At 42.8% G+C, this 23526-nt stretch overlaps 1 protein-coding gene across 8 annotated transcripts in view; it reads right to left on the bottom strand.

The window, feature by feature from the left end:
- LOC122404609 (tensin-3) overlaps positions 1 to 23526 on the bottom strand; it is a 215286-nt gene that overhangs the window by 90392 nt on the left and 101368 nt on the right. Inside the window, exons 1-2 of one of the 8 annotated variants that reach the window (XM_043408722.1) lie at positions 9918 to 10241; positions 3717 to 4094 (exon numbers count right to left, since the gene is read on the bottom strand). The exons of 6 other annotated variants lie outside the window; for them this stretch is intronic. In XM_043408722.1, the coding sequence (XP_043264657.1) occupies positions 3717 to 3764 (48 nt within the window). In that variant the 5' untranslated portion in view covers positions 3765 to 4094; positions 9918 to 10241. Of the gene's footprint in view, positions 1 to 3716; positions 6560 to 9917; positions 10242 to 23526 lie in introns of those variants that run through there. One more of the 8 variants, XM_043408723.1, reaches the window with a different exon arrangement.

Here is a 23526-nt window from a genome sequence, read left to right as displayed (position 1 = left end):
GCACACGAGTGGACGAACAACTTAATCCGTTAAGTCGATAATAGCATATCTATTCTATTACCACGATGGAACTCCACTTCGTATCCCGAACACGATAATTTCTCATTTTATGTTTAACGAAAGTGGTTCCGTGTCTGAATTACATTTGAGAAAGTCTGGGATATCGACTTCTTTCTTCGTCTCGATAGAATTTGTTAAAAGACTAGCCACTTGGTTAACAAAATTGATGAAGTCAATATCTTTACTGGTTTCAGAGTAAAGAACTTATGACACTTTATTGGGGAGTATGTTAAATAATCTCGCCACCAGAGGGCTACGTTCTTGTTTCTCTCACAAGTAGGTAATCGACCGTCCATTCTCTTCTTTACTTTACTTTCCTCCTACTATCACGCTTACTAAGAAATAGTGAAATACACATATTCTTACAACAGCAAGCCACCTACACAGCACCTTTACGATGTTTTTATTCTCTTGGTTAAATAAGTTGTTTAATAATAATTCGATCGCACACGAATTGCAAGCTGCAAGCTAGTAAAGATTTAAACGTCGTCTCTAGAACGAGATCCAGCGGTTTCGAGTGATCCAGCACGATCGAGATCGAACAGATACGTTCCCGGCGTTCCGGGTATATCGATCCGGTCGATCGTGGAGGTCGCTTACCGGATACGGTACACCGCATTTACACCAGCCACGATCACCAACTCCCAGTGTAAATAAAGGCGTGGTTTTAATTAAAGCAACAGGGAAGTAACAGACGACAAGAACGGAAGAAAACACGCGATTACATAAAGGGACAGTTTCACGGGCGCTACGTCGCGTGGAAGATACTTGGGCTGCTCAGGTGTAAGATACGTTTGGATTCGAGTACACATCGATAGTGACAATTGAAGGGATTACGATTTATACGCCCGATAATTCCTCGCGAGCGTGCAGAGCGGCGTTTTTATCTCGATAGGTGGGTCAATAGCGTGCACCAAACGCGATGCACTTCCAAGAACCCAGCGACACGCCTAAAAAGTAACTCGCAAGCGACCGTGTGCCACATCGGTTTGATAACGTCGATTCACACGCGGAGGACCGTTCCATTAAACGTGAGCCTTTGTCAAACTGTGGCTAAGACTACGAGAAAAATTCTTAAAAATGACAATACGAATCATAAAACGAAATTATATTGGATACTGAATAAGCACGCTCTTTGATCGAATAAACATAGTAAATCGTTATATAATGTTCCCATTTTTTATCCGTTCATTATCATCTCAAATTGTTACGTAAAGTAAATATCATTTTATTGACCCTGCGGCGACGCTTCCCGCGCTCGCAGACAGAGGGCTACGGTACAACACACCTTTCTCGCAAATGCTCGACCGTTCAACTGAACATCCCCTCTCCTTTCCTTTCCAACAACAGCAACAACTCTCTCGTACGTAATAAAAATCGTAGGAATATAAAGTTGCAAGCCAATTTATCGTCGATTGGTCGTAAAAGGTGGAACGAGTCGACGTCTGGACATTGTTAGGAGCCCAGCTTTTGCCATTCGAACATGCAAAGCGTGTCGCGGCGGTATGCAATTGCGTCAAGCGTTTCAACCGCGAGGTCGTAAAAAATTAATTGTCTCTAATCCCAGCTGCCACGGCGTCGTTTAAGCAATAACGCACGGCGTCGACCGTGCCCGGGGACAAAAGGAGGAAAAACTCGACCGGCTGGGAGAAGTGTTGCTGCTCGTTCGGCTGCACGGGCGTCAATGCGGTGCAATCAATTTCCGTGTTGCTCGTAAGTCGCTCGACCGTGCTCGCGTTTGTACCGAGCGCGTCCGTGTTCCCCGCGCGGGAATTACGTGATAGATAACGGTTGATCTTGCAGCGTGATTTCGATGGTCGGATACCACGGCGTCGATAAAGGAAAACACACATGGGAATGTGGAGCAACGTGCTCGCGGCACAATTAGGGAACGCGGTGTCGTTCGGTTCTTAATTAATTCCACGGTGAAACAAAAGGAGGATCGCGGACGCGTATAATCGATTCATCGCGCATTCTATATCGAATTATTGTTAATTACGTCGAGGGAGATTAGAAACGGCTCGTCGATATCGAATCAATTAGCTAGAGTGTTGCTCCAAAAAGGCTGATACGAGATCTCGATAGGAAAATATCGCTTATCTGATGTTACGCGTACTTTACAGTGACACGTCCGCACGGAAAGAATTTAATTATAGAACCGCAGAGGCTGAGGTTGATAAATGACCGTTCGTATGTAGCATGTTTTCTCGTCAGGCTTAAGATCGAGTTCTATCCGATTATTTATATTGAAACGAACGTCAACGGAAAGGTTATATTACTCTCTTCGGGCGACGAGAAAGATTTACGAACGTTTGATCGATGTTACGTGTGAATCTGTACTGCTCAAAAATATGGTAGCAAAATATCGTAAAAATAACGCAGAAAAGTAACACATGACAAAATGTTACGAAATCACAAAACATCAAACGAAGGAATATCAGAGACAAAGATATCTCGATTAAATCTAAAGTATGATTTAAAATCGATAATCGATTTAATGGTGAATACAACCGAGACATTATATCGAAGAAAGAGTCAAGTGCGATTATTTGTTATATTTATTTAACCGCCTCAAACTATTTTGTGTATTTCGACAAGAATAAAACTCATCGCAATACATTTTAATAGCTTGATAGTATTTTGTAACTAAAAACATTACGTTATTACTCTGCTTTAGCACGTTGACATTTTCAAATTGTTTACCCACTAAAAAGCCCTGAAGATCGTTGTACAAAATCCATTTCTTATCTCCAGGTATTAAGTGGTTTAGGAAAGGTTCGGTTTTATTATACGCGAACGAAAATATTTATACGAACGCAAAGTGTCAACAAATCAATTGCTCGATTGTTGAGCCAAGTGGAACACGACAATGTAGAAAGAATTCAGCGCAGTTGTAAATTTCACTAGCGATCATTGCATACACGAATCGATCTGTCTATGTCAAACTAATGATGCAGGACAAGTTCAATACGCGAATTGAATGTCGACACGTCGATTAACGGATAAGTACAACGTTACAAAATAGCTGAGATAACAAACTGAGCGTACAAGTTCATGATTTCATAATGATACGTAACATTTTTCAACTAATTGGATTCATTAGTAACATTACTCTAGCAAATTCTACATACAGGTCGTTTATCAATATAATAAAGTTCTAAATAAACGTTTGTTGTCCTGTGTATTGTTAACCCTTAAGTGGACTCTCAATCTCAACTGAATTATTTTACTTTTAGTGTTGATTCTTATTAAATTGATACATGGAAATCAACTTTAAAACAATAATTATATTGATATATATTAAACAATTATTAGTTTAAACTTGCCCCTTGGAATGGCCTCAATAATCCACTGAAGGGTTAATTTTATTCGTGAGATTACGAATTTATCTAAAATTGTGTTTATCAAAAGTGTTGTCTGTTTCTTAAATTCCAACGATCCTTTCGTCGTTTAAAATTCTAGATTTTTTCACTCGTAAAGTCGTTTGTAATTTAATTTTGCAAACTGCCAATCGAGCAAGAGAATCTCCGCACTAAAGTTAATTTCTATTAGTTGAAATGTTAATATTATTATTATTTCGAGACACGTTAATATAATTTGACTAGTCTAAGTCTCGAAAGTTGCAACCCAGTAATGTTTCCATCTTCGAACCATACCTCGCTGAAGAGGCTGTCCAGCTCTTTTCGCGACAACTTTGCCTTCATCCCGCGGGCATTCCACGCGTCGAACTTGCCCCAGGAAGCGACCAAAGACGAAGACACGCGCGAATGGCGCCTGGTCGAACGTCACGAGTCCCTTTTTCTCTTTCTTTTCGTCTCGCGATCGTTGATCTCCGTTCACGCTCTCAGAGTCATCCGCGTCGTTTCGTACGCATAAATAGTCGATGGCGCGACGCGCAAATTGCGACAGAGTGTCGTGCACTACCGTCTGCAGTTTTCTTTCGAGCCAGCATACTTAGTCGAAACGATCTTCTACGACGCACGCGCCGAGGCCTCGTCTCCTAATTACTTCGACGTTGCATCGACGGATGTCACCTGGAATAAGTTCTGCGAATCGGAATCGACGGACCCGCGTGCTCCCGTCACGCCACTGAAACGCGGACGACACGCGAAACCGCGTCCTTGGCGGATATCTTCGGCGCGTGACACTCGAAAGCGTAACCATTCGTTCGCGAATCCACGCCCCGAATTCGCGTGACTTGACGCAGATAGGCCCACCAGATCCTTTCGAAAGCGATTATCGATTCGCGGGGGAACGAGGACACGCGAATCGATGAGTCGAAGCTTTTTCTTCCCAGCGAACCGCTTGGATTTTAATGTGCTCTCGCAGGAAGATAGCAGAGTGATCCCTTTTAAGAGTAGACACTTTTTAAGATATAAATAATCCAAGCGGGACAATCTTAAGTTAGCTCTGTGTAACCCATTCGCAGGATGTCTAGCGAAGTTTGATATCAATTCGATTCGTAAGTTTTTTGTATTGGGAAGAAAATATGTACCAAGTAGGAATTTATCGATATTGTAATACTGTAGCAATTAGGAGAATTGCATTTACCAGGGTCTAATGATGCTCACATATTACGGTGAACCGATAAGTGTCGCGGGTCGGTTTGAATTGCTTGTAAGCGTCGTGTAGTCTACCGCCAGACGATTCGCTGTAAAACGGTAGAATATGCTAACGCGTTCGCTACCAGGACGTTAAATAAATGGGAATTAGTAATTTTACAAACCGACACGCACTTGTGACGCTGGTAGCGTAATTGAAAAAAGTCTAAAATCGACCACATATTGAAGATTTATAAATTCAAAATAAGGTAAATAGAATCGCTCGTTTACGATTCCCAATAATTATTTCGCTAAAAACGATACATCATTCTCGCCCTGTTAGCTTTCAACGTTCCAACGGTCGGCGTACGGCTGCGAGAAAGCTATTCTTGTTAACGATTTGCAACCGTAATTATTCTCATTTGACACCGAAATTGCACAGCGTACAATTAATAAGAATGATTGATTTCGCGGGCCGGTGAAAAATGGACGCGACTGGAACTCGTATCATTTGAAGAGCGATCGTAATAAACCGAGGCAGTGTCTTTAATGAAAATGGATGGATCAGGTGTTTAGCGATTCGCCATGGTTTTAATTAAATTAAACCGGTGATTCCCCGATGGGGAATTCCGCGTTGGGTCGAACCTGCCATTCTCGATTCGAACCTGGTAGCCTTCGATAACTAGTTCCCGACGCCCACGCGAAATTACCAACCTCTGCCTCCCCTCTCTATCCCTTTTCACCCTTCGACCGGTACTTCCGTCGGTGGCGTCTCGTGTTTCAAGCTGGTACTGGATTTCGATCGACCGGCTATTAGATACGGCCGTGTAAAATCTAGTATGGTTTCTCAATGACACCGGAGAAATCAGTGCCGATCGAAGTTCTCACGACTCGCGCTGACCGATTCCTGACCAGATTCTTATCGATACCGGAGGATATCCACGCGCGCCGTTAATCTGTCGCGTAAATTGTTCCGCCGGCGGACAAATAAATGGAAGAGGAGACACGCGAGAAATGCGCTCGGGGAATTTCTTATATGCAACGAGACTCGTTCATCGTTGCAGAGAATACTTTCACTTTGGATCGACGTTTTTATACTTCACCGTTTGGAATTCCTGGACAAATCTAGGTAACAAGGTTTATGATATAAATTAGAATCTACAGTCATAAACGAATATAGCGTGGGATTTCCATAATTGATTCGGCAAAGGCAATTATTATATTAAAGGCACGTTATTTCATTATTCGTAGTACAACTTTGATTTTCAAGAAAATTGAATCTGAAAATATATTGGTTAGTGTGAACATCCGGTATAAGTAGAAACAGCAAGTAACGAACAGACACGCCAGCCAAATCGTGTCCGGAAAACTACCATTGTATTCTATATTTTATACATATTATATATATGTATTTAGTAAGACTAATGTACAACAATTAATTCGTAATATTTATTTGATCAGCAAAATTTATTTCTACGCTCGAAATCTTTATTTACGTAAGAATTTTTCCCATCTCTAGCACGCAACCAATTCCTGTTTTGTTTTTCAAAGTCCGTCGTGTAAACCTCACTGCCATCGCCACCGATTAACTGCGATCCTTGGATTATGTTTATCGGTTAGCACCAGCCGACGTGCATTATTGCCTTATCAGAGTAATGATCTGTGAAGTTAATTAAACTGCACCACTACAATTGTTATATCGCATATCGAGTCTACGTACAAATGTTGCTGTATGAAATATATCTGAACGAAGTTTAAACTAATATTGTATAATATATGTCAATCATTTGAAAGTTTGTGTAATCCTCCGTTAGTTCATTATTTTTTGAAACGTCTAAAGAAAAATTGATTTCCATTTACCAAAATCAGCATTAAGTAAAATAATTCACTTGAGATTGTCTACGTAAAGGTTAACGCTATTTAAAATTTCTTTCTAATTTATTTTGTAATAAATTATGTAGAGGTATCTATTTTAAAAACATTTATTTGATGTATGAGTATCATAACTCCAAGGCTGAGATCAAGTTCAACAGGCAACCGTATCGTCCAGAATGAAAATAAAATACGAAGATATACGAATTGCACATATTTCCTACGGAGGAACTTTCCATATTGTCAATACGCTTAAACGATGACGCGTCACGTGACCCGACTAATCGCAATCGGTCGAAGATTATCCGCTCCTGCGACGACGTTACGTAATCCCTATCGCTGCAAAAAAAGATACCCCATTAGCTACGTTCGATCGTCATTTTTCATTTGCTCTGTCGATGTCTCGTCGATTATCGAGGCGAAATGTTATTTTTCGCGAACCAAGGCGCGATGTTTGCTCCGAAAACAAACCGTCTCTTCGTATTCCGAGCTCGTGGGAAGATCCGAGCCCTCGACGCAGACGTATCGTCACGGTCGCGGGACGATAACGACGACGACGCGTGAATTGCCAGTGATTGCCGGACACGCGTGGGCCACGAATCAGCGTTAAACCGAACGCGTCGCGGTGCGTCAATAGCCAACGGGCACAATGGTTGCGTTTCACCGCGCGGTTTCTCTCCCAGGAAAACGGTTAATTCGCGTTTCTGAGGATCCTTTGTGCCTCGAAGCTTCCCGCGTCGACGCAACCAGATGCCGCGTCGCGAGCCATTACGAAACGCTCGATTGTCTTGCACCTCGATTTCCCAACGCGCGTACGCGAATCGAGAATTCGACGTTTCCTCCGCGACGATATCGTTTTATCGGCCATCGTGCGTTCTCGCAAACCGGGAAAGATGCTCGATGATTCGTAAATTAAACGTTTCTACCCCTGATTGGCGTCAGAATGATGTTCATTTTAAGAATCATTACTAGACTCGAATATTTATGCATTTATAGAAAATTCTAATTCTCAAGAAACTACAAAATGCACTTAATATGCAAAAATGTAAGAAATACAAATTATTATATTTAGGGGTTGAGACAACTCTCTACAAAGCTTCCAAAGATCCGGCAGTCTAATGATTACTGTATCTGGGAAGTTGAAACATTACAAATAGACTAAAATCTATCTATCTTTAAAATGTTAGATTATTAATAGCGAATATTAAAGTATTGAAAGAAGATTCACACTGTGCGCGAATGGGAATCAGTGAGATGTGAAGCCAGCCTAAATTTCTTCTGCGACGCGACGAAAGGGGACTTTGCCGGGAACAACGGTGTGCAACAGTTAAATTAGAGTTGTACACGAGATCTCGCGAGGTTTTGCCGTCGGTGTAATCTTGATCTGGACCGAGAGGTCGTTTATCCTCCCTCGAGCTATGCGCCGAAGAGATGTCCGGCTTCGTTCTCACGTGGTCTGCGAGCTGCGTTCGCGGTTTAACGTGCACTGCCGTTAGAGGACGATCGAAAGACCGGCAAGAATGCTTGTCGATGGATATTATGGGTTCGCTCGGTACCTTCCCCGCTGGGAGAACATAAATTTCAACTATTCCTCCGTACGGGGAGAAGGCGAAGCCTGACGGTGAAACTCGATACATGAAATTTCGAGGCGGTAGTTCGCGCGTATTTTCGAACGAACGTCGTGGTGATGTTCCGGAGTCTCAGACCCGGTATCCTTGTAGCTAAATTTAACGGATTAGATCACCGGAATCGATTGTTTAGCAAATGCACGCCATCGTTCGTAAATATTAGGCCGTTTTAGTAGCCTTTGCCTATTCAAACGGTCCGTGTGTAGGTTGGAGCTACAGAACTTGAAAACCATGAGATTTTGTTGTTAGGAAACTATTGGACGCGTCAATATTTAGTTACATATTGTCAAGCTATACAAATTTTTCTATTATCAATGATTAATTTTTTTTGTACGTAAATAGATTTTTATTGGGCACGAATATGACTATCTCTTGCATCAACATGAATTGAAATATAGAAAAGTGAAAAAATTCCAACATCGGAAAGAAATGAATTTTCGAAATAAATTTTGAAGTATTCGATATGTTAGAATTAATTCTAGCGATTCGAGGGAGTTTTATAGGAATTCTTCGAACGTAAAGTTTGCGAAAAACTGAAGAGAAAACTTCATTTTTGTCCGAGACATCGATTTAATTCGCGCTGCAAACCCGTATCAGAGTCACTTTAGGCAGTTGAAAGACGATAATGAATTTAAGATAATGCAATGCGACAAAACAGTTTCGAATACATTTACGAAACTCCTGGAAATGTATTCAGAAGTTTTGTAACGGACGAAAGGTACACCGACGAAACGTCTTTCCAGACCACCTTGAATAGTCAATGTTGTTATTGCCAAGCGGAGCAGATACGCAGATTCTTTTCCTTGTGCGAATTGGCAAAACTACCTATATAGAATACATGATTCTTATACGATGTCAATAATATATCAATACGGGTTAATTATAATTGGAGATTCGTTCAAATTCCACCAAATATCTGAACACATGTAGTCGACATAAAAGTTGTTGTAAGGGACACAGTTTAATTTAATCTTAATTTTTGCTTGTGAGAAGATGATGCAATTCGTCTAGTCGTTATAACCAATTCCTGATTTATTCGATTATATACACTATCAAAAAGTTTTTGGAATCAAACAATGGCCAGTTTTATAAAAAGAGGTAATTCGATAGTTAAGATATTGAATTTGAACAAAAGCACATAATTACAAGTTATTTTTGATAATACGAAATAGGTCGCTACGAACACGAGATAATATGTAATGAATATTCTATTAAATAACGTCGTTGAAGCTCGGTCCCAAGATTGTGCAAATTTAATGTTGAATTTTTGTAGCAACGAACAGACACAAAAGATTAGGGAATCGATAAATGTCCTCGAATGAATAATAAACAAAAAAAATTGATTTTCGAATCGCGGTGTTTCGAAGAGGATCCAATGGGCCCCAGCGAATTTCTTCGCGAACGTGGAAACGCGCGTAACCGGCGAGGTTTCTCACGGACGCGACGACAGCTCCGATCTACGTGATCTCACACGTATCCACGTACATACTGCGAGCAGCGGATCGTGCCGCGCGCGAACCACGCCAGAGCCTGCTCTCGAGTCCACGATATTCCTCGTAAATATTTACATCGCTCCGGGGAGATAGATCCGTTCCGACGATCTCGTAGATATCGTATCTGCAGAGGGTCTCCGGTAACGTTTCATCCGTCCGGTCTCCCCCCTTCCCCCACGTCGTTCTCTCCGAGCGACAATAAAACTTTTACGACTCGCGATGCTAATTACGCAGTTCCCTGATTTAGCGATCGATGGCGCGGCTTAATTGAATCGAAACGACCCTCGAGAGCGAGCTGAAACGTGCTTCGATTCCGACGATACCTCCCCCGCACCTCCTCCAATCGTCGGGACTTCTGTCAAGGCGAACACAATGGCACGCGGACGGTTGAAATTGAATTTAATCGGTTTACATTGGTCGTCGCGAGTATATATTTCTCGACGAGACACTCGTTGATGAATATCGAAAATCACCGACACTGAAACTGCACTTCGCAAGGCTCACGATTCGAACTTCGCGAACCGTTCATCGTCGAACACAACCGTCGAACGAACGTACGCGTAGACGCGCGTGGATAGGACCGACACACGGCGTAAAGTGGCAGCGGACGATTACGTCGAACTAGCAATTTTCCGCGACCGCGGAAATGCCCGGAGCGTCAAGACCTCTCGCGCGACGAGCGTGCGCTTACACGTATGCGCGTACCGCAACTGGCTGATCCAGCGGAGATCGCGCGGAACGCGATCCGTCCAGAGACCGAGTGTCGCGTGTGCCGTTCTCCGGTGATCGCGAGATACGCTACACCAATGATTCGTAAGATGAACGTCGCACAGTGAAGCATTCGTAACGAAAAAACCAGCCAAAATATGATTTTTCAAATTTCGTCTAGGACGTACAATTTTCATTGTCGGAGTTAATATATGAACGATATTGTATCGGTATTATTTTTTTTTATTTTCAATACTCGCGACGCTTTGTTTTGCATCGAAACTAAACACTTTTGTAGTACTGATTTTGCTTTTCATCCGTTTCTGAAATATCGTTTATGCGTGACGATGTTATATTCACTTTTACTTTACAGAGTTTTAGGTAAGTATACATTGCATTTTTCACTATTTTGTCTGCTTGCAATTATTCGAGTTTGAAGATGACGTATTGTTTAGCGTGATATTTCCCATTTGCAGAATTTTCATGAAAGAAATTTTTAGATTTACAAGCGAGTCTCTGTTAACAATGGAAAAAGAATTGGCTGCCAAGTATCGCGTCGCATTTTTTTCGTTTAACAGATTATTCATGTCAGGTTTAATTAAAGTTGTTATTTTTATTTTATTACATTAATGTGTATGCCAAAGACGAAGTGCATAGAAGTGGTAAAAATAGTTTTGGTCAGCTTTTCAGGGCAAATACACCACTGTGCGCGGCTCCGGGATATTCTTGATCTTTTCTATGAAACAGAAACGTTCAACTTACGAGACACGTACTCCTTCTAAGAATCATTACTTTCATCGCGATGCAGAGATTGTATTTTCATTGCAAATTAGAATTATTATAAAATTCTGCTTCAAGATTCTGTTATACAAATCTCGAATCGAAGTAAGATCGAACCCTCTTGACCCAAACTTCGTAACATTACGAGAATCGTCTTCGAGCCGATCGGGCAAGAACCATGCTCTCGTAAATTGTCTCGTAACGAAAGGAAATCGTTGTTAAACCCCTCGTAATGAACCCTGTCGTCGTAAACGAGAGTTATCGTGAACCTTCTCCGCATGAACACGAGTCGTTATGAACCCTCCCGTCGCGGGGAACAGTTATTGCGAGACTTCGTTATAAACGTCCTCGAGCTGAACATCGACGGTGAATCTCGACGCGTTCGGGACTGTCGAGATTATGATCCTCTTTAACGTCGCGGTTGTCCTGGACGATTCTCGCAAATATCGCCGTGGCAGTTCGCGTCGCGGCGACCGGGGAAGAGACTGGAGAGCCCGGAGGAGTCCGGTGAGGAGATTCAGAGTGGGGACGAGACTATAAACTGCGGCAGGAGTTCCTGCAGTCGCAACCGCTGCGGACCGACGCGTCGCGACGCCTGCTGTGTTTGCGTAACCAATCCGGGCCTTGTGGTATGCAGACTGACATCGTCGCTCGCCGCCGGGAAGAATCACGAACTCGCCAACGGAACAATTGGATGAAACGAATTTCAATTTTCCTCGAACCAACTATTGTATTTGGGAAGCCTGGCACCGAACATCCGTGACTAACTATCAAACAGAATCGATACCCAACCGATACTATCGAAAATTTCGATACCCATTTCACTCGAATACTCTGGGTTGTAATAAATATTTTAGTGTTCTTTAGAAAACCGATTCAATATTTTCATTTCTTTAGAAAATTGGGAAAGTACTTGACACTTTGACTGCTACGTCACCCATCGATGGGTGACAGGATTTTTCATTAAGGAACCGAACAAAATTAATTCCTAAGATGAGATTCATGGCAATAAAGCTGAATTCATGAATTTCGATGGGATTATATAAATATACCTAGAAATAAAATGTTAATTTCGTAGAAAATTTTGCAGGTATTAGTCTGACGATAAATTAGTGAAACGTGTTAGAGCATTATAACATTTTTAAATTGATGAATTTAAGAATACTGAATTTTGTATTACTGTAATAAACTCTAAAAACGTAGAAACTAATTTTTGTCTTCCATTATCATCAATCCCTCATCCCTGAATAACAATTTGCAACGTGAACTAAAAATCGAATTCACAGTATTTGTTCAAAGCGATATGAATGGATCAAACAAGGCGTAATAATTGAATTTACATATCTGAGAGGTGTGGATATGGGCTCTCATAAATTATACATAGGTTCTGACTAATATAAGGCATACTCGAAGATAAGACTATTACGCGCATACGATGGAATTTTACAACCCGTGTGCCTTGAAATCACCTATACAGGTTGCAAGAAATAACCGAACTTACGGTTACCTGTTAGATTTCTTTTCGATTCCTCGATTAAATTTTGTTCTTTACTATTGTCACGTTTATAACAAAATATTCCATGTATCGAGTATTCGTAAAAAACGTCTCGACATCGAAACTCGATACGAAGTATTATTCGATACCTTTCGATACTTCTTATTGAGTACTTCGGTATCAAATTGCTCGGGTCTCATCAATACCTGATCGTATCGGTCCCATTACCGGTACACGGTATCGATTGCGATATAATTTCTATTTAAACATAGAGGATTTTGTTGATGCCAATCTACGCGACGCTGTAATGAGCCGAATGCGTTCTAAGATCCGTTTTTTCGATTAAATCGTTGGTTCTTACAAAGACTCGTTTGAATGAGCTGTCACTCTAGATTGATGTAACAACCGGTTCTTGGGCAACGTGCCTCCATCGCTGTCAATGAAAGAGAACGTAATGCGTTATTAGCGTCTTGGCGGACGCTTTAACAATCGGCCTTCGGTGGAACGGAAATTGCGATAACGCCAATAACCGAGTAATCAAGATCAGAAGAGTTTACTCTGCCAGACGAGGGATCGCCCAACAGCGTAATCTGCACGTGCGAGCGTTACCCTGCGCTTTGTTGCTCAATAAATAATTATCATAAACGTATGCCTAGGATACGGAGAAAGGTATACGTTTCCCGATACAGGTGCAGAATCTACGCTCGGATAATTAATCTTGTGCAAACGTCAGCACGTCATACGTTCGAGTACGTAGTCAAAAAATCACCGTATAAATTATTTCTTTTGCAATTTTATACTTTCTTTAATTACGCACGAAGTTGCAATTAAGAAAGACTGGGAACAAGATAATTATCATCTTCTTATAATGACAGCCTTAGGATTAGGTAAAGCAATAAAATATTTATTTCTTCTTTCTTTAACGTGCCTTCACGTGCAAAATGTAATGATGCTTTATTTTAAACGGTAAAGTAATCAACTCTCGCGTGCCATTTATTATTTCTTGCACGTTTCTAGAAATATTTAGCCCTTACGATTGCATTTTATACTTAAATTAGCTTTTGTGACACTTTTCGCACTCGCCAACAGAGGGCTACGCTCTTAACTCTCTCACAAGTGCTCGATCAACATTCCTGAACCCACCATTCAATGTCTTGGCATCTAAGCAGGCCCAAGACTCTTTCCTCCTGCCATCTCGCTTACTTCCTACAAACAGCAAAAAGCCACGCAAACTATGTCCCTTATTTCCGGAGCTTGTTTAAGAACGTTTAAATCTTCGATTCAAGAATTTGTGAGAGGCTTACATCGACTCTCGTGAATTCGAAACGTTAATTCGAAACATAGAAAGGGTACCCCCATGAGCTTTCATGATACCTAATCACAACCAATGCACACGAGAAACGGAGCATATTTTCCTGGGACACTCTGTACGTTGACTCGCAGCTGACTCCCTTGAAATTCCCGACCACGGTGAACGCGCCAAGAAATTCATCAAGGAAAGACGTCGGAGAATAACACGTGATGCCCCGGTGTACGACTCGGAAGAAGGTGGGCACGACACCCACGTGTCCCGACCACGTACAGGATATTCCGGCGCGGACGAGGCGGAAAAAGGTTCCCCTCGCGACCCACGCGAGAGGCAAACCGTGATACTCGCCGCGGTAATGCACAGTCGTTTGCACGAGGAGAACGAGTTCCTTTCTGACTGTGCCGACGCATGTAAACATCGGTCGAGGAAGATTGGTCCCCGGACGACCAAAGGGTAGGCACACATCATCGAGACCATCTTTCTCGCCGGGCGACCATCGACGACGTCCATTGTGCAAGGACGTCTCACAATGGAGTCATAAGGAAGTTCACTCTGAGTTATGAGACATTGTCCACCCCGACCTGTCTCTCCCTCGTAATTGCATACCGATCCGGAGGCTTCGCGGAATGTAAATAATCCGTTTCTTACACGCGGTCTGGAATCTGACAGCGTCGCGTTCTTTGGGCCAATAAAACACGACAAAGGATTATTTCTACTTGGCGTAGACGGTTGGGACTCTTTCTCCTGGGCGATTGCAAAGTTTACAGGTGGCTGGAAAATCTCCAGACTCGAATTGGGAAGAATTCTTGTTGAAGGATAGATTTGCAAAATTGTTTTGTTGAGGCTTGTAGGAAGGGAAAGTGAAATTGTTTCGAATCCCATCAAACAGTTGAAGGATCAGCTACAGAGATTGAAACATCGTGATACCATTCAGAGGTCTTTGCGTGGGATAGCAGAAGCGAATAGGGGAAGAATGTGGGTCCCGCATGCACTCTTGACATTAAACAGGGTGACGGAAGGGAGTGCAAGCACTCTTAATTCGTTGTTGACAAAAGATATTATAGGATTGTCACAGAGAAAGGTGACAACTTCGTAACATTTAAACTAATGACTTTCATTGCTTACATCAACCCTGGCAGTGTGATCGAGTGGAAGTAGAACCGAGTTGAAAAACTACGATCGTTATTTTCGCACACGATTGACGCGCACACGTCGCTATCGCGTGTCGTAAAGTCGAACAGCAGCTTTTCCATGAACGTTATCGCGACAACGAGCAACAGTCACAGACGTTCGCGCGTTATTATGGTTTGGATTTTAATGCCGTGAGCGTGGCTACTCGATTGGCGTATCGACGTCGAGGAACAATACCCAAGGATGGCTTGGCAAACAATAATGGACGTCGAAAAAGGCCAAGTGATATCGCACGAACTAGACCACAAAGGATTTCTACTGCAAAGAGTGCGCTTGGTGTTACGTCTCCTTTTTATTAATTGATTTTCCAAAAATCTTTTCATTTTTTTGAAGAGCTCTCAAACCAAAGTGACCCTTTAACACGTTCACTGTCAGATCAAAATTGTACAATATTCTTCAAGCTGAAATATTACTTTTAGACTATTGTAAACTGCATGATTTAAATTTATTTTCCTCAACATCTTAACTTGAGAATTAATTGTTTTAGTTTCAAAGTGACAGTCAAAGTGTTAACAAGTTAACACCCACGACAGTTTTCAACATTTGCTCAAATCGCAGTGTGAAAATTCAACGGTGTACTCGATATTTTAAAGCCTTCCCAATGACGGTATTGTTCAAAAGTTTATAAGCATTAGGGTTGATCTGTTGTATTTTGACGAAACATTGCATGAGGAATGTAAAAAATGCAGTTGGAATGTTATGTTTCGGTGTGAACGGTGCCAGGATATTGGCGTCAGATATTACGTTTTTGGTACGCTCGCCGCCACTAACTCGTTGAAATGGCGGGAATCGTGGGGAAGGAATGCAAACACCGGAGAACACTGTATGCTTTGCTCATACACACGCCCACGTGGGTGGCTGACTAAAGTGGGTGGCTCTGGCCGATCGGCGGGGAAGTGAAGTACCAAAGCTGAAGTGCTCACGGTTGCGGACACTAGACGAGCTCGTAACCTTTTGGTTTACCATTCTTTCGACCTTCGAGACGACGGGGTGAATACCCGCGATCTTGAAACGGACTCGGCCGATCAAGAATAACCCTCCAACGTTTTACCGAGCCAGTGGATTATTTGTTCGAGCGAATCTCGGCTATATCTCGCGCCTGGCGCGCTCCCCGCGGGTCTGAATCAACATAACGAATAAAATATGTGCCTGAAAGATGGATTCGAAGACGTTTCTCCTTTGCCAGATTTATCGTAACCGTACGCGAACGTTTCGGAAACCATATGTTTCTCGTAAAGTATCGAATTTTGTGTGCAAGTTATTTCCTAAACATTTTCTTCGTCGTGTAATGATTTCTTTTTTTAATTATTTAGTTATATCTCAGGCAACAAAAATGAAACCCATCCAAAGTTTAGTATTTTTCGTATTCGATAATCTACTCTATTCTTTGTTCAAACCGTACTCTAGATACGATACATACAACAAATACTTGTACTTGCATTCGTTGAAATATTATTCATAGTATTTTGTTTCTAAAGTGATAAGCACATAATAACATCTATAAAAGTAAACGAGAATCTATCAAATTATAAGATTTGGATTAAACCTCGACTTTTGTTTGGAGAACAGGGTCGTTAAATAAAACGATCAAACAAATAAAATCCACGCGAGTCAAGGATACGCGTATGCGTACATCCAGTTATTTTTACCACTTAATCCATCGAATATAAAGAGCAAACAAATATAAAACTCTATTTATACACAACATCCGGCCGGCTTCAGCGACCACGATAAAGCTCGTCGATCGTCGTCATTCAACCGTCGGTCAAAGCTCCCTTCGTCGAGCTAATTACGGGTTACGTCGTCGTGGAAGTCGAATAAAGAATGAATGGATCGTTACAGTCGACTTCGTAGGCGGTCCCTTATCACTCGGTAGTACTACGAAGGCTTTCCATGTTTACGCCCGATAAAGCGAGGATCGATAACGCGTGTCACAGCGGATGTCGAATGCCACGCTGACCCACATGCGTTATGCAAATGCTCGCGTAGAAAACAAAAGGGTCGAGTCCCCCTGCCTTCGTCATCCCCGTGGGGATCTCTGGCGAACCGATTTCCGAGAAGTCGCGTTTCGAGAGTGATCGAACCCCGGCGATCGATCGTGCTCCGTGACCCAATTCACCGTTCGTGAATAATAAAGCCGTATCACCTTTGAGTTACGACTTTCCTCGGCTTGCATCTCGGTTTTTACGCGTTAACCCACTTACTCGAGCGAAGGGGGGGACGGGGGACCCGGCTCGAATCGTGTCCGTGCTTCTTTATTTGCTCGCGACGGAATCGCCTCGTGTGTTTATCGAGCGTACGACGAGCCACTTGTCGCGGGACGATTTTTCCAGCGCCTCGAGTGGCGGCGGCCTCGAGGCTGCATCTGCGTATACGATCGGCGAACAAAGAAAAAAAAAAAAATGAAAAAGAAAAATTGTTGGATCGCGATCGATGGATCCGTTCGAGCGTCGACCGTCGTCGAAACGAGAAAAAGAGCGGCCACTTCGATGAAGGGCTTCCCCTGTCTGGTTGGACGCGATCGATCGTCGAAGCCTCGTGGGATACTATTAAACGCTCGTCGTTCGCATGATCTGTTTTTTTTTCCTTTGCAAATGTGTTCTCGTGGAAAGAAAGAAGCGTAGAGACAGATACGAGAGCCAAATACGGTAATGATTCTTAAAATGAACGTTGATCTGTGGTTGGCGAGAGGAGTGTTCAATTTACGAGTTCTGAGAGTTCGTTTTAAGAATCATTAGTGTACTACAAACAACGAAAGATGATATCTCGAATTAGAATATGCATCACCAAATATTGCCTGACTTAAATTCGTAAAAGATTACTCGAATGATAAGAATAAACTCGAACAAAATACTTTAAATACTTTGTAGCTGCAAGGAGACATAAATAACAAAAATTCGACGAATTCTAAATGTTATTTATCTCTAATTATATTCCTTGGTCTTACAACCGTTTCATAACACAACGATGATGAGTAGAATTCCAATATCAAGAGCGATATTGATATCGGAGATTGTTCGAACGATTAATCGCGTCGCGTCTAAAACAGGAACACATTAACGGTGCTCTTTGTACTTGCCCGAATATGTATTATACGTCTTTATTATGCCATAAAATCATTTATCACTTATTAACGCAAACACAATGGATTTTATGCTTCCTTAAAATCTTTATCGCGTAGCTTCTGTCTGATATACTTTTTCTGTATTACGGTACAGTAAGTACTTGTTATGCGTATCTTTTACGATAAAAACAGCTTGACGTTAATCAATGGAATATAAATATCTTTCGAAATAATTAATCTTTAACTCGAAAGCAGCAGTGTTCGTCGCGTATATATCTGCTTGAACGAAGTCACTTTGATTCTAATCAAACAACCAAATATGAAATGAATTTTATCTAATAATATAAGTGTTATATTAATTAATTGGGCCAAAAAAGGGTGCTCTAAAATATGGGATCAACGGCGATTTCAGTGTGAACGATGCCTAATATCGATCTGGCGAGGCTTGAGATCTAGAAGAGGCCTGACAAGAAGAAGAAGAGCGGAGGGATGAGAGGTGAGGCCAGGCGAGGTTGTTCGCCGATGTTATGGTAGCCACGGCTCCAAGGTCGTCGGGATCACCACGAGGACGTGGCTGCTGGACCAATCAGGATGCTCCACAGCCGCGCGGTTCTTTGAAAAACTCTAGGCGCATGTTACGTTTTTGTAGCACGTACGCTAGCCTGCTGCCATTAAGAACGCGACGAACGCTCGGGAAACGAGCGTTTCTTCTCCATCGTTACGTCAGCGAATCTCTTTAACCCCTCGGAAAGTCATTAATCTTCCAAACCCCCCATTAAATAACACACCTGTTTCAATTACGAAAAATTGTTTACTTTCGCGTCGCGCTTCCGCGTCGGCGTCAAACAGCGAAATCTGACATCACGAGAAAAGAAACAATTCAACTCATTGGGTCATTTTGCTCTTCTCGCGCAAATTACACGATCTATGCAACGTATATAGAATTAATATTATTTGCATACTGTAGAGCTAACACGAGTAGATTCTAAACGACTTACTCTAAGATTTTAACACGATGGCAAGGAGGTCTACTCCTCTCTGTTGTATTCCTCTTAATAATAATTTATTAAACATCGAAATACTAAGTTATGAGAACTAGCAGCGTACAATACGACAGACTATTCGAAGACCAGGAAAAGGACGAGACAGAGAGTGAACTTCCAAAATGAGCAAGTGGTCAAGGTTCGGATGTGAGTCAGGATAAACGATGAAATCACTAAGGGAAAGGATTTTGGATGTTCTGCAATTTTCATACTGGCATATACACCTCCACAGATCTTTTCGTTATAAATTAGATTTTTAAATATTTTGATATTCGAAATCTACTACGCTTCTTCTGTCAAACGTTACATTTCCTGAACGAAACGCGACCACGGCCATCGTTGGGGTACCGTTTCGCGAAGGTCTTCGAAACCGCGTAAAATCCACGAAAGAAAACGGACGATGGGGGACAGCGGTTACGCGATGCCGTTTAACGGTTCAGCCATCGACAACGAACAGTTCGAATTAGCATAACTAGCCGAGAAGGGTGAAAACGAAAGTGAACGAATCACTCTTAGCAAGAAACGTTCGAGCCAGGGCATCTTCTTCATCGTTATCACTGCAAACGAGGCTCGTTACGGCGCGCAGTCTACCGTCTAGCCTATATAGTCTCTTAATTGGCAGGACGAACGAGCCCGAGGATCCCTGGGTATGAAATTTCTCGCCTTTAGTCCCGGATCGTTGCGTCGGCACGCGGGATAATTAATTGTTTTTCAAACCGCAACGTGTCCGGAATTTATCGCAAACGAGCGCGCGCGACGGTCGCTCGGTTGGAAATAAGACGCTCCTCCGGCCGCGAGATTTAAGGAGGATCGGCCGCGACCGTGGAATAATTCAGACAGTTTACGATCCCCCGGCCGCCGCGCGATAATGAAACGTCCCCGCGTAAAAAGAAACCGGACGTTACGACCGCGAGATTGTTTCGGGGATTGCGAGAGCCCCGCGGACCAACAACGGAGACGACATTTTACAAACACCGTGTCCAGACACGCACGATCGTTACTTTTTACTGAGCAACTTGATCTCCGCGATCTTAACAATTAGACGAGTCCTCGTCTCGCGCGATCAGTTGTTAGAGCACAAACTCGTAACAATCGTAAGAAAATAATTTGAGGTACGAGTTGTGGCGACAGTTCCTGCGCTGGCACAGGACTACTACGGCTCTTGTCTTTCTCGCAATAACTCGAACGAGCTATTCGTACATACAGAGTGTTCGGGCACTCCTGGGAGAAATTTTAATGGGAGATTCTAGAGGCCAAAATAAGACAAAAATCATGAAAACTAATTTGTTGATTGAGGCTTTGGTGGAGAGTTATTAACGTTTAGACATTACACCCAATGTATTTTTTCGACCCATTGATATGCACTGCATGCATTTTGAAACTTTAAAATCCCCCAATCCGTTCAGAAGTTATGATGTTTTAAACATACGCATGAAATTTCAGGGGAATCGGAATGTCAGGGTCAGACATTGTATTTTCGGTAATGAATTTTTTTCTCGAAACTGCGTAGGATTTCGGAGGTATGTGTAATGACAAAAAATGATTATAATTAACTCCTGCAATCGAATATAATTTTTCCAGAATGATTTGAAACTTTTCAATTTGCCGTTTTACAGACCGAACTTTAAACGTTAATAACTTTTTAACGAAGCCTCAATCAACAAATTCGTATTTTTGACTTTCGTCTTATTTTGGCCTCTTGAATCGCCCATTAAAATTTTTTCCAGATATGGCCGGACATCCTGTATATAATCCTCGATGAGGCAGGCTCAGGACGAAACGCTTCTTTCTTGCAAAAGTTGTTCAGAATCTTATTTTACGATCATCAAAATCGGTACTGAGGTACCTTGAAGTAAATAATTACCAAGCTCGCGATATCCTCGCCACTGGGATTTCTATACGGAAGAAATATCTATTTTTTTTCTACGGTCGCATCTAGCTTGAACGTGGTCTGAGAGACGCTACTGGCAGCGATAACGGTACCGGTTATCGGCGCGTGGAATCGAACGATTCCGCCGGCAGGGATTACGGTTACGCAAGTGTCGCGCGCCCACGCCTTTTTCCATGGGTGTCCGGTTCAAGATCGCGGAGTGATCATCGGTACGACGTGCGACAAGACAGTTTGTGCGGTCCCCGTGTACCCCGTAAAAATGGCGGTCGGTCACTTTCTCTTCCGTCTCCCAGAGACAAAGGTGACCGCGGGACGAAACGACGGTGACTCGTGCACGCGGCGGGTGTATCGATCATTCCTTTCACGTGAAACGTCCTGGCGGATATCGTACGGCCGACTTGTCCCTCCCGTTAAGCTCCATTTCACTCCGACCCGACAAACGAGACCGTCTATTCCGTGTAACGTACGCGAGTTACACGTATCCGTTCCGGTCGCGGGCGGTTTCTCATCGATGTTCGACGATCGCGATGCTACGCCCGATAAATCTGCCAAGTATTACAGTCCGGATCGAAATCAATTGATCGCTCGGGGCCGCCGAGTGCCCACATCCCCTCCGCGACGGTTTCCTACCCCCACCGACGTGTCTGTTATACAGTCAGATCGGCGGATAGTCGGACGGGTCGCCTGCAAGCTTGTTAGCCGTCGAGGAATTACTTTTTTAGCAGATTTCTATCTTTATATCGACCATTTGCACCCCGGAGACTTTTCTTCCTCGTTAAAACGCGACGAGCGGTCCCGAACTACTGCCTTTTATCCAGGCACTACGCTCGCAAGGGATTCGTTATCGCGAGCGCCCAGCGAGAAAGCCACGTAATCGCGCGAGGACTGATTTCATCGAATGTTCCTGGTGATATATACTCGATAAAGGAAACTAAACTATCGTACAGTATTTTGTAGAAAAGTTGAGACATTTTTCTTGTAAAAATGCCATTTCTGTTTGATGTAAAATCGAGAGCTAATAGTGATTAACCGAGAAACAGGAGACTTTATTAAAAATTTGCGATCAGATACGTACAAGGAAGACAAATGTTTAAGGATAAAAGTAAGAAAAAGATAAGAAAGTACCAGATAATCTACTAAAGTATAGGGATGGACACGAAGTCGGTTCTCTCGACGTGCAAATTATTAGCGTGAAACTCAGCTTTGATGCGTACAAAGACGCATTACAATTATAAACTTTGCAGCGTAAAATCCCATACTGCAACTGGTTTCTTTCTCGATTAATCGCAAACCTAGGAAATATAAAGCATGTTGCCCATCCTCGGGCATGTTTGTCAAGAGAATTTCCTTCGAGTTTAAACAAAGCAACGGAAGATTCATCTCCCGGAGCCCGCTGTCTCGTCCTCGCGTCTCAAAAGCAACAACTTCGACGTTTTGCCGCGTTAAACCTCCCTCCCTCTCTGGCGTGAAGCCGCATAGTTTTCTTATCGCCCGGACGCCAGTCTTCGAGAGTAGAAATCCAAAGGAGCAAGGGGAACGAGGAATGGAAGCCATCGGACGCGTCCTTTCTCGAACGTCGTTAAATCAATTCGCGCCAGAGGCAGACGTTCGGTCCGTGACAGCCGGCGTGAATCCTCGCGCTCGCCGACACTTGTAAACGTGGCTTTAAGGGTACCGGGGGGAGCGGACACGCTACGACAAAGTGGCCGTGGTGTTCGCGGTGTAACGGCCGTGCGGTTACCGGTTTATCGCGCGGGAATGCCCCCACGAGGCGCGGATCCGCACAATGAACAACCGTGGCGCGCAAACGAACGGCAAACTCGAACGGTTTTCCTGCGTAAATTCGAACCCAGAGGCAATCAACGACGCTCAGCCGTGATTAATATACCTAATTACCCATCCAGCTTTCTCCCGCGCCGCTCCGCGCTTCTAGCCGTTCATCCGCGAGACTTTGCAATTAGCTTAGGTACCTCGTAAACGCCACGAATGATACCTCCTGCGTGTCTCGTTCATCCTGAGCTCTTGTTATAAATGTGTCTAACCGACGCCGGGAGGGGGGATTGATCGCGCCGCTGAATCCTGGAGGAAATGGAAACTCCCTTAGAATTTCTCACCCCGGAACCCTGGACGAGTTGCTGAGTGAAAATATAGAGTCCGTGTTCAGGATCGGTTCAACGAGTAGGTTTGCAATACGGACGTGACTTCTTCGTTATTTTTTAGCAAACTGCGCTACGGCCATTAACACTAAACCTACCACGACCGGTTAAATGACCGTTTTTTAAATTTCTTTTAGAATTTCTGGCACATTTAAACTTCACGACTTTTCTTATAGTACAATGAATTTTACAATGTTCACTTCTATTCTTATTGTTTGTTTTCTAAGAAAATATCTAATCTGACTCACCTATTATAATATATGCCATATTCTATGTTTATTTTGATATTTGCCTT

Source organism: Colletes gigas, unplaced genomic scaffold (assembly GCF_013123115.1).
Source record: "Colletes gigas isolate AHSC1104 unplaced genomic scaffold, ASM1312311v1 Colletes_gigas_Sc00003, whole genome shotgun sequence".
NCBI classification, from domain to species: Eukaryota; Metazoa; Arthropoda; class Insecta; order Hymenoptera; family Colletidae; genus Colletes; species Colletes gigas.
Note: the sequence above shows the minus strand (reverse complement) of the source record. Positions and strands in the feature narration are given on the sequence as shown.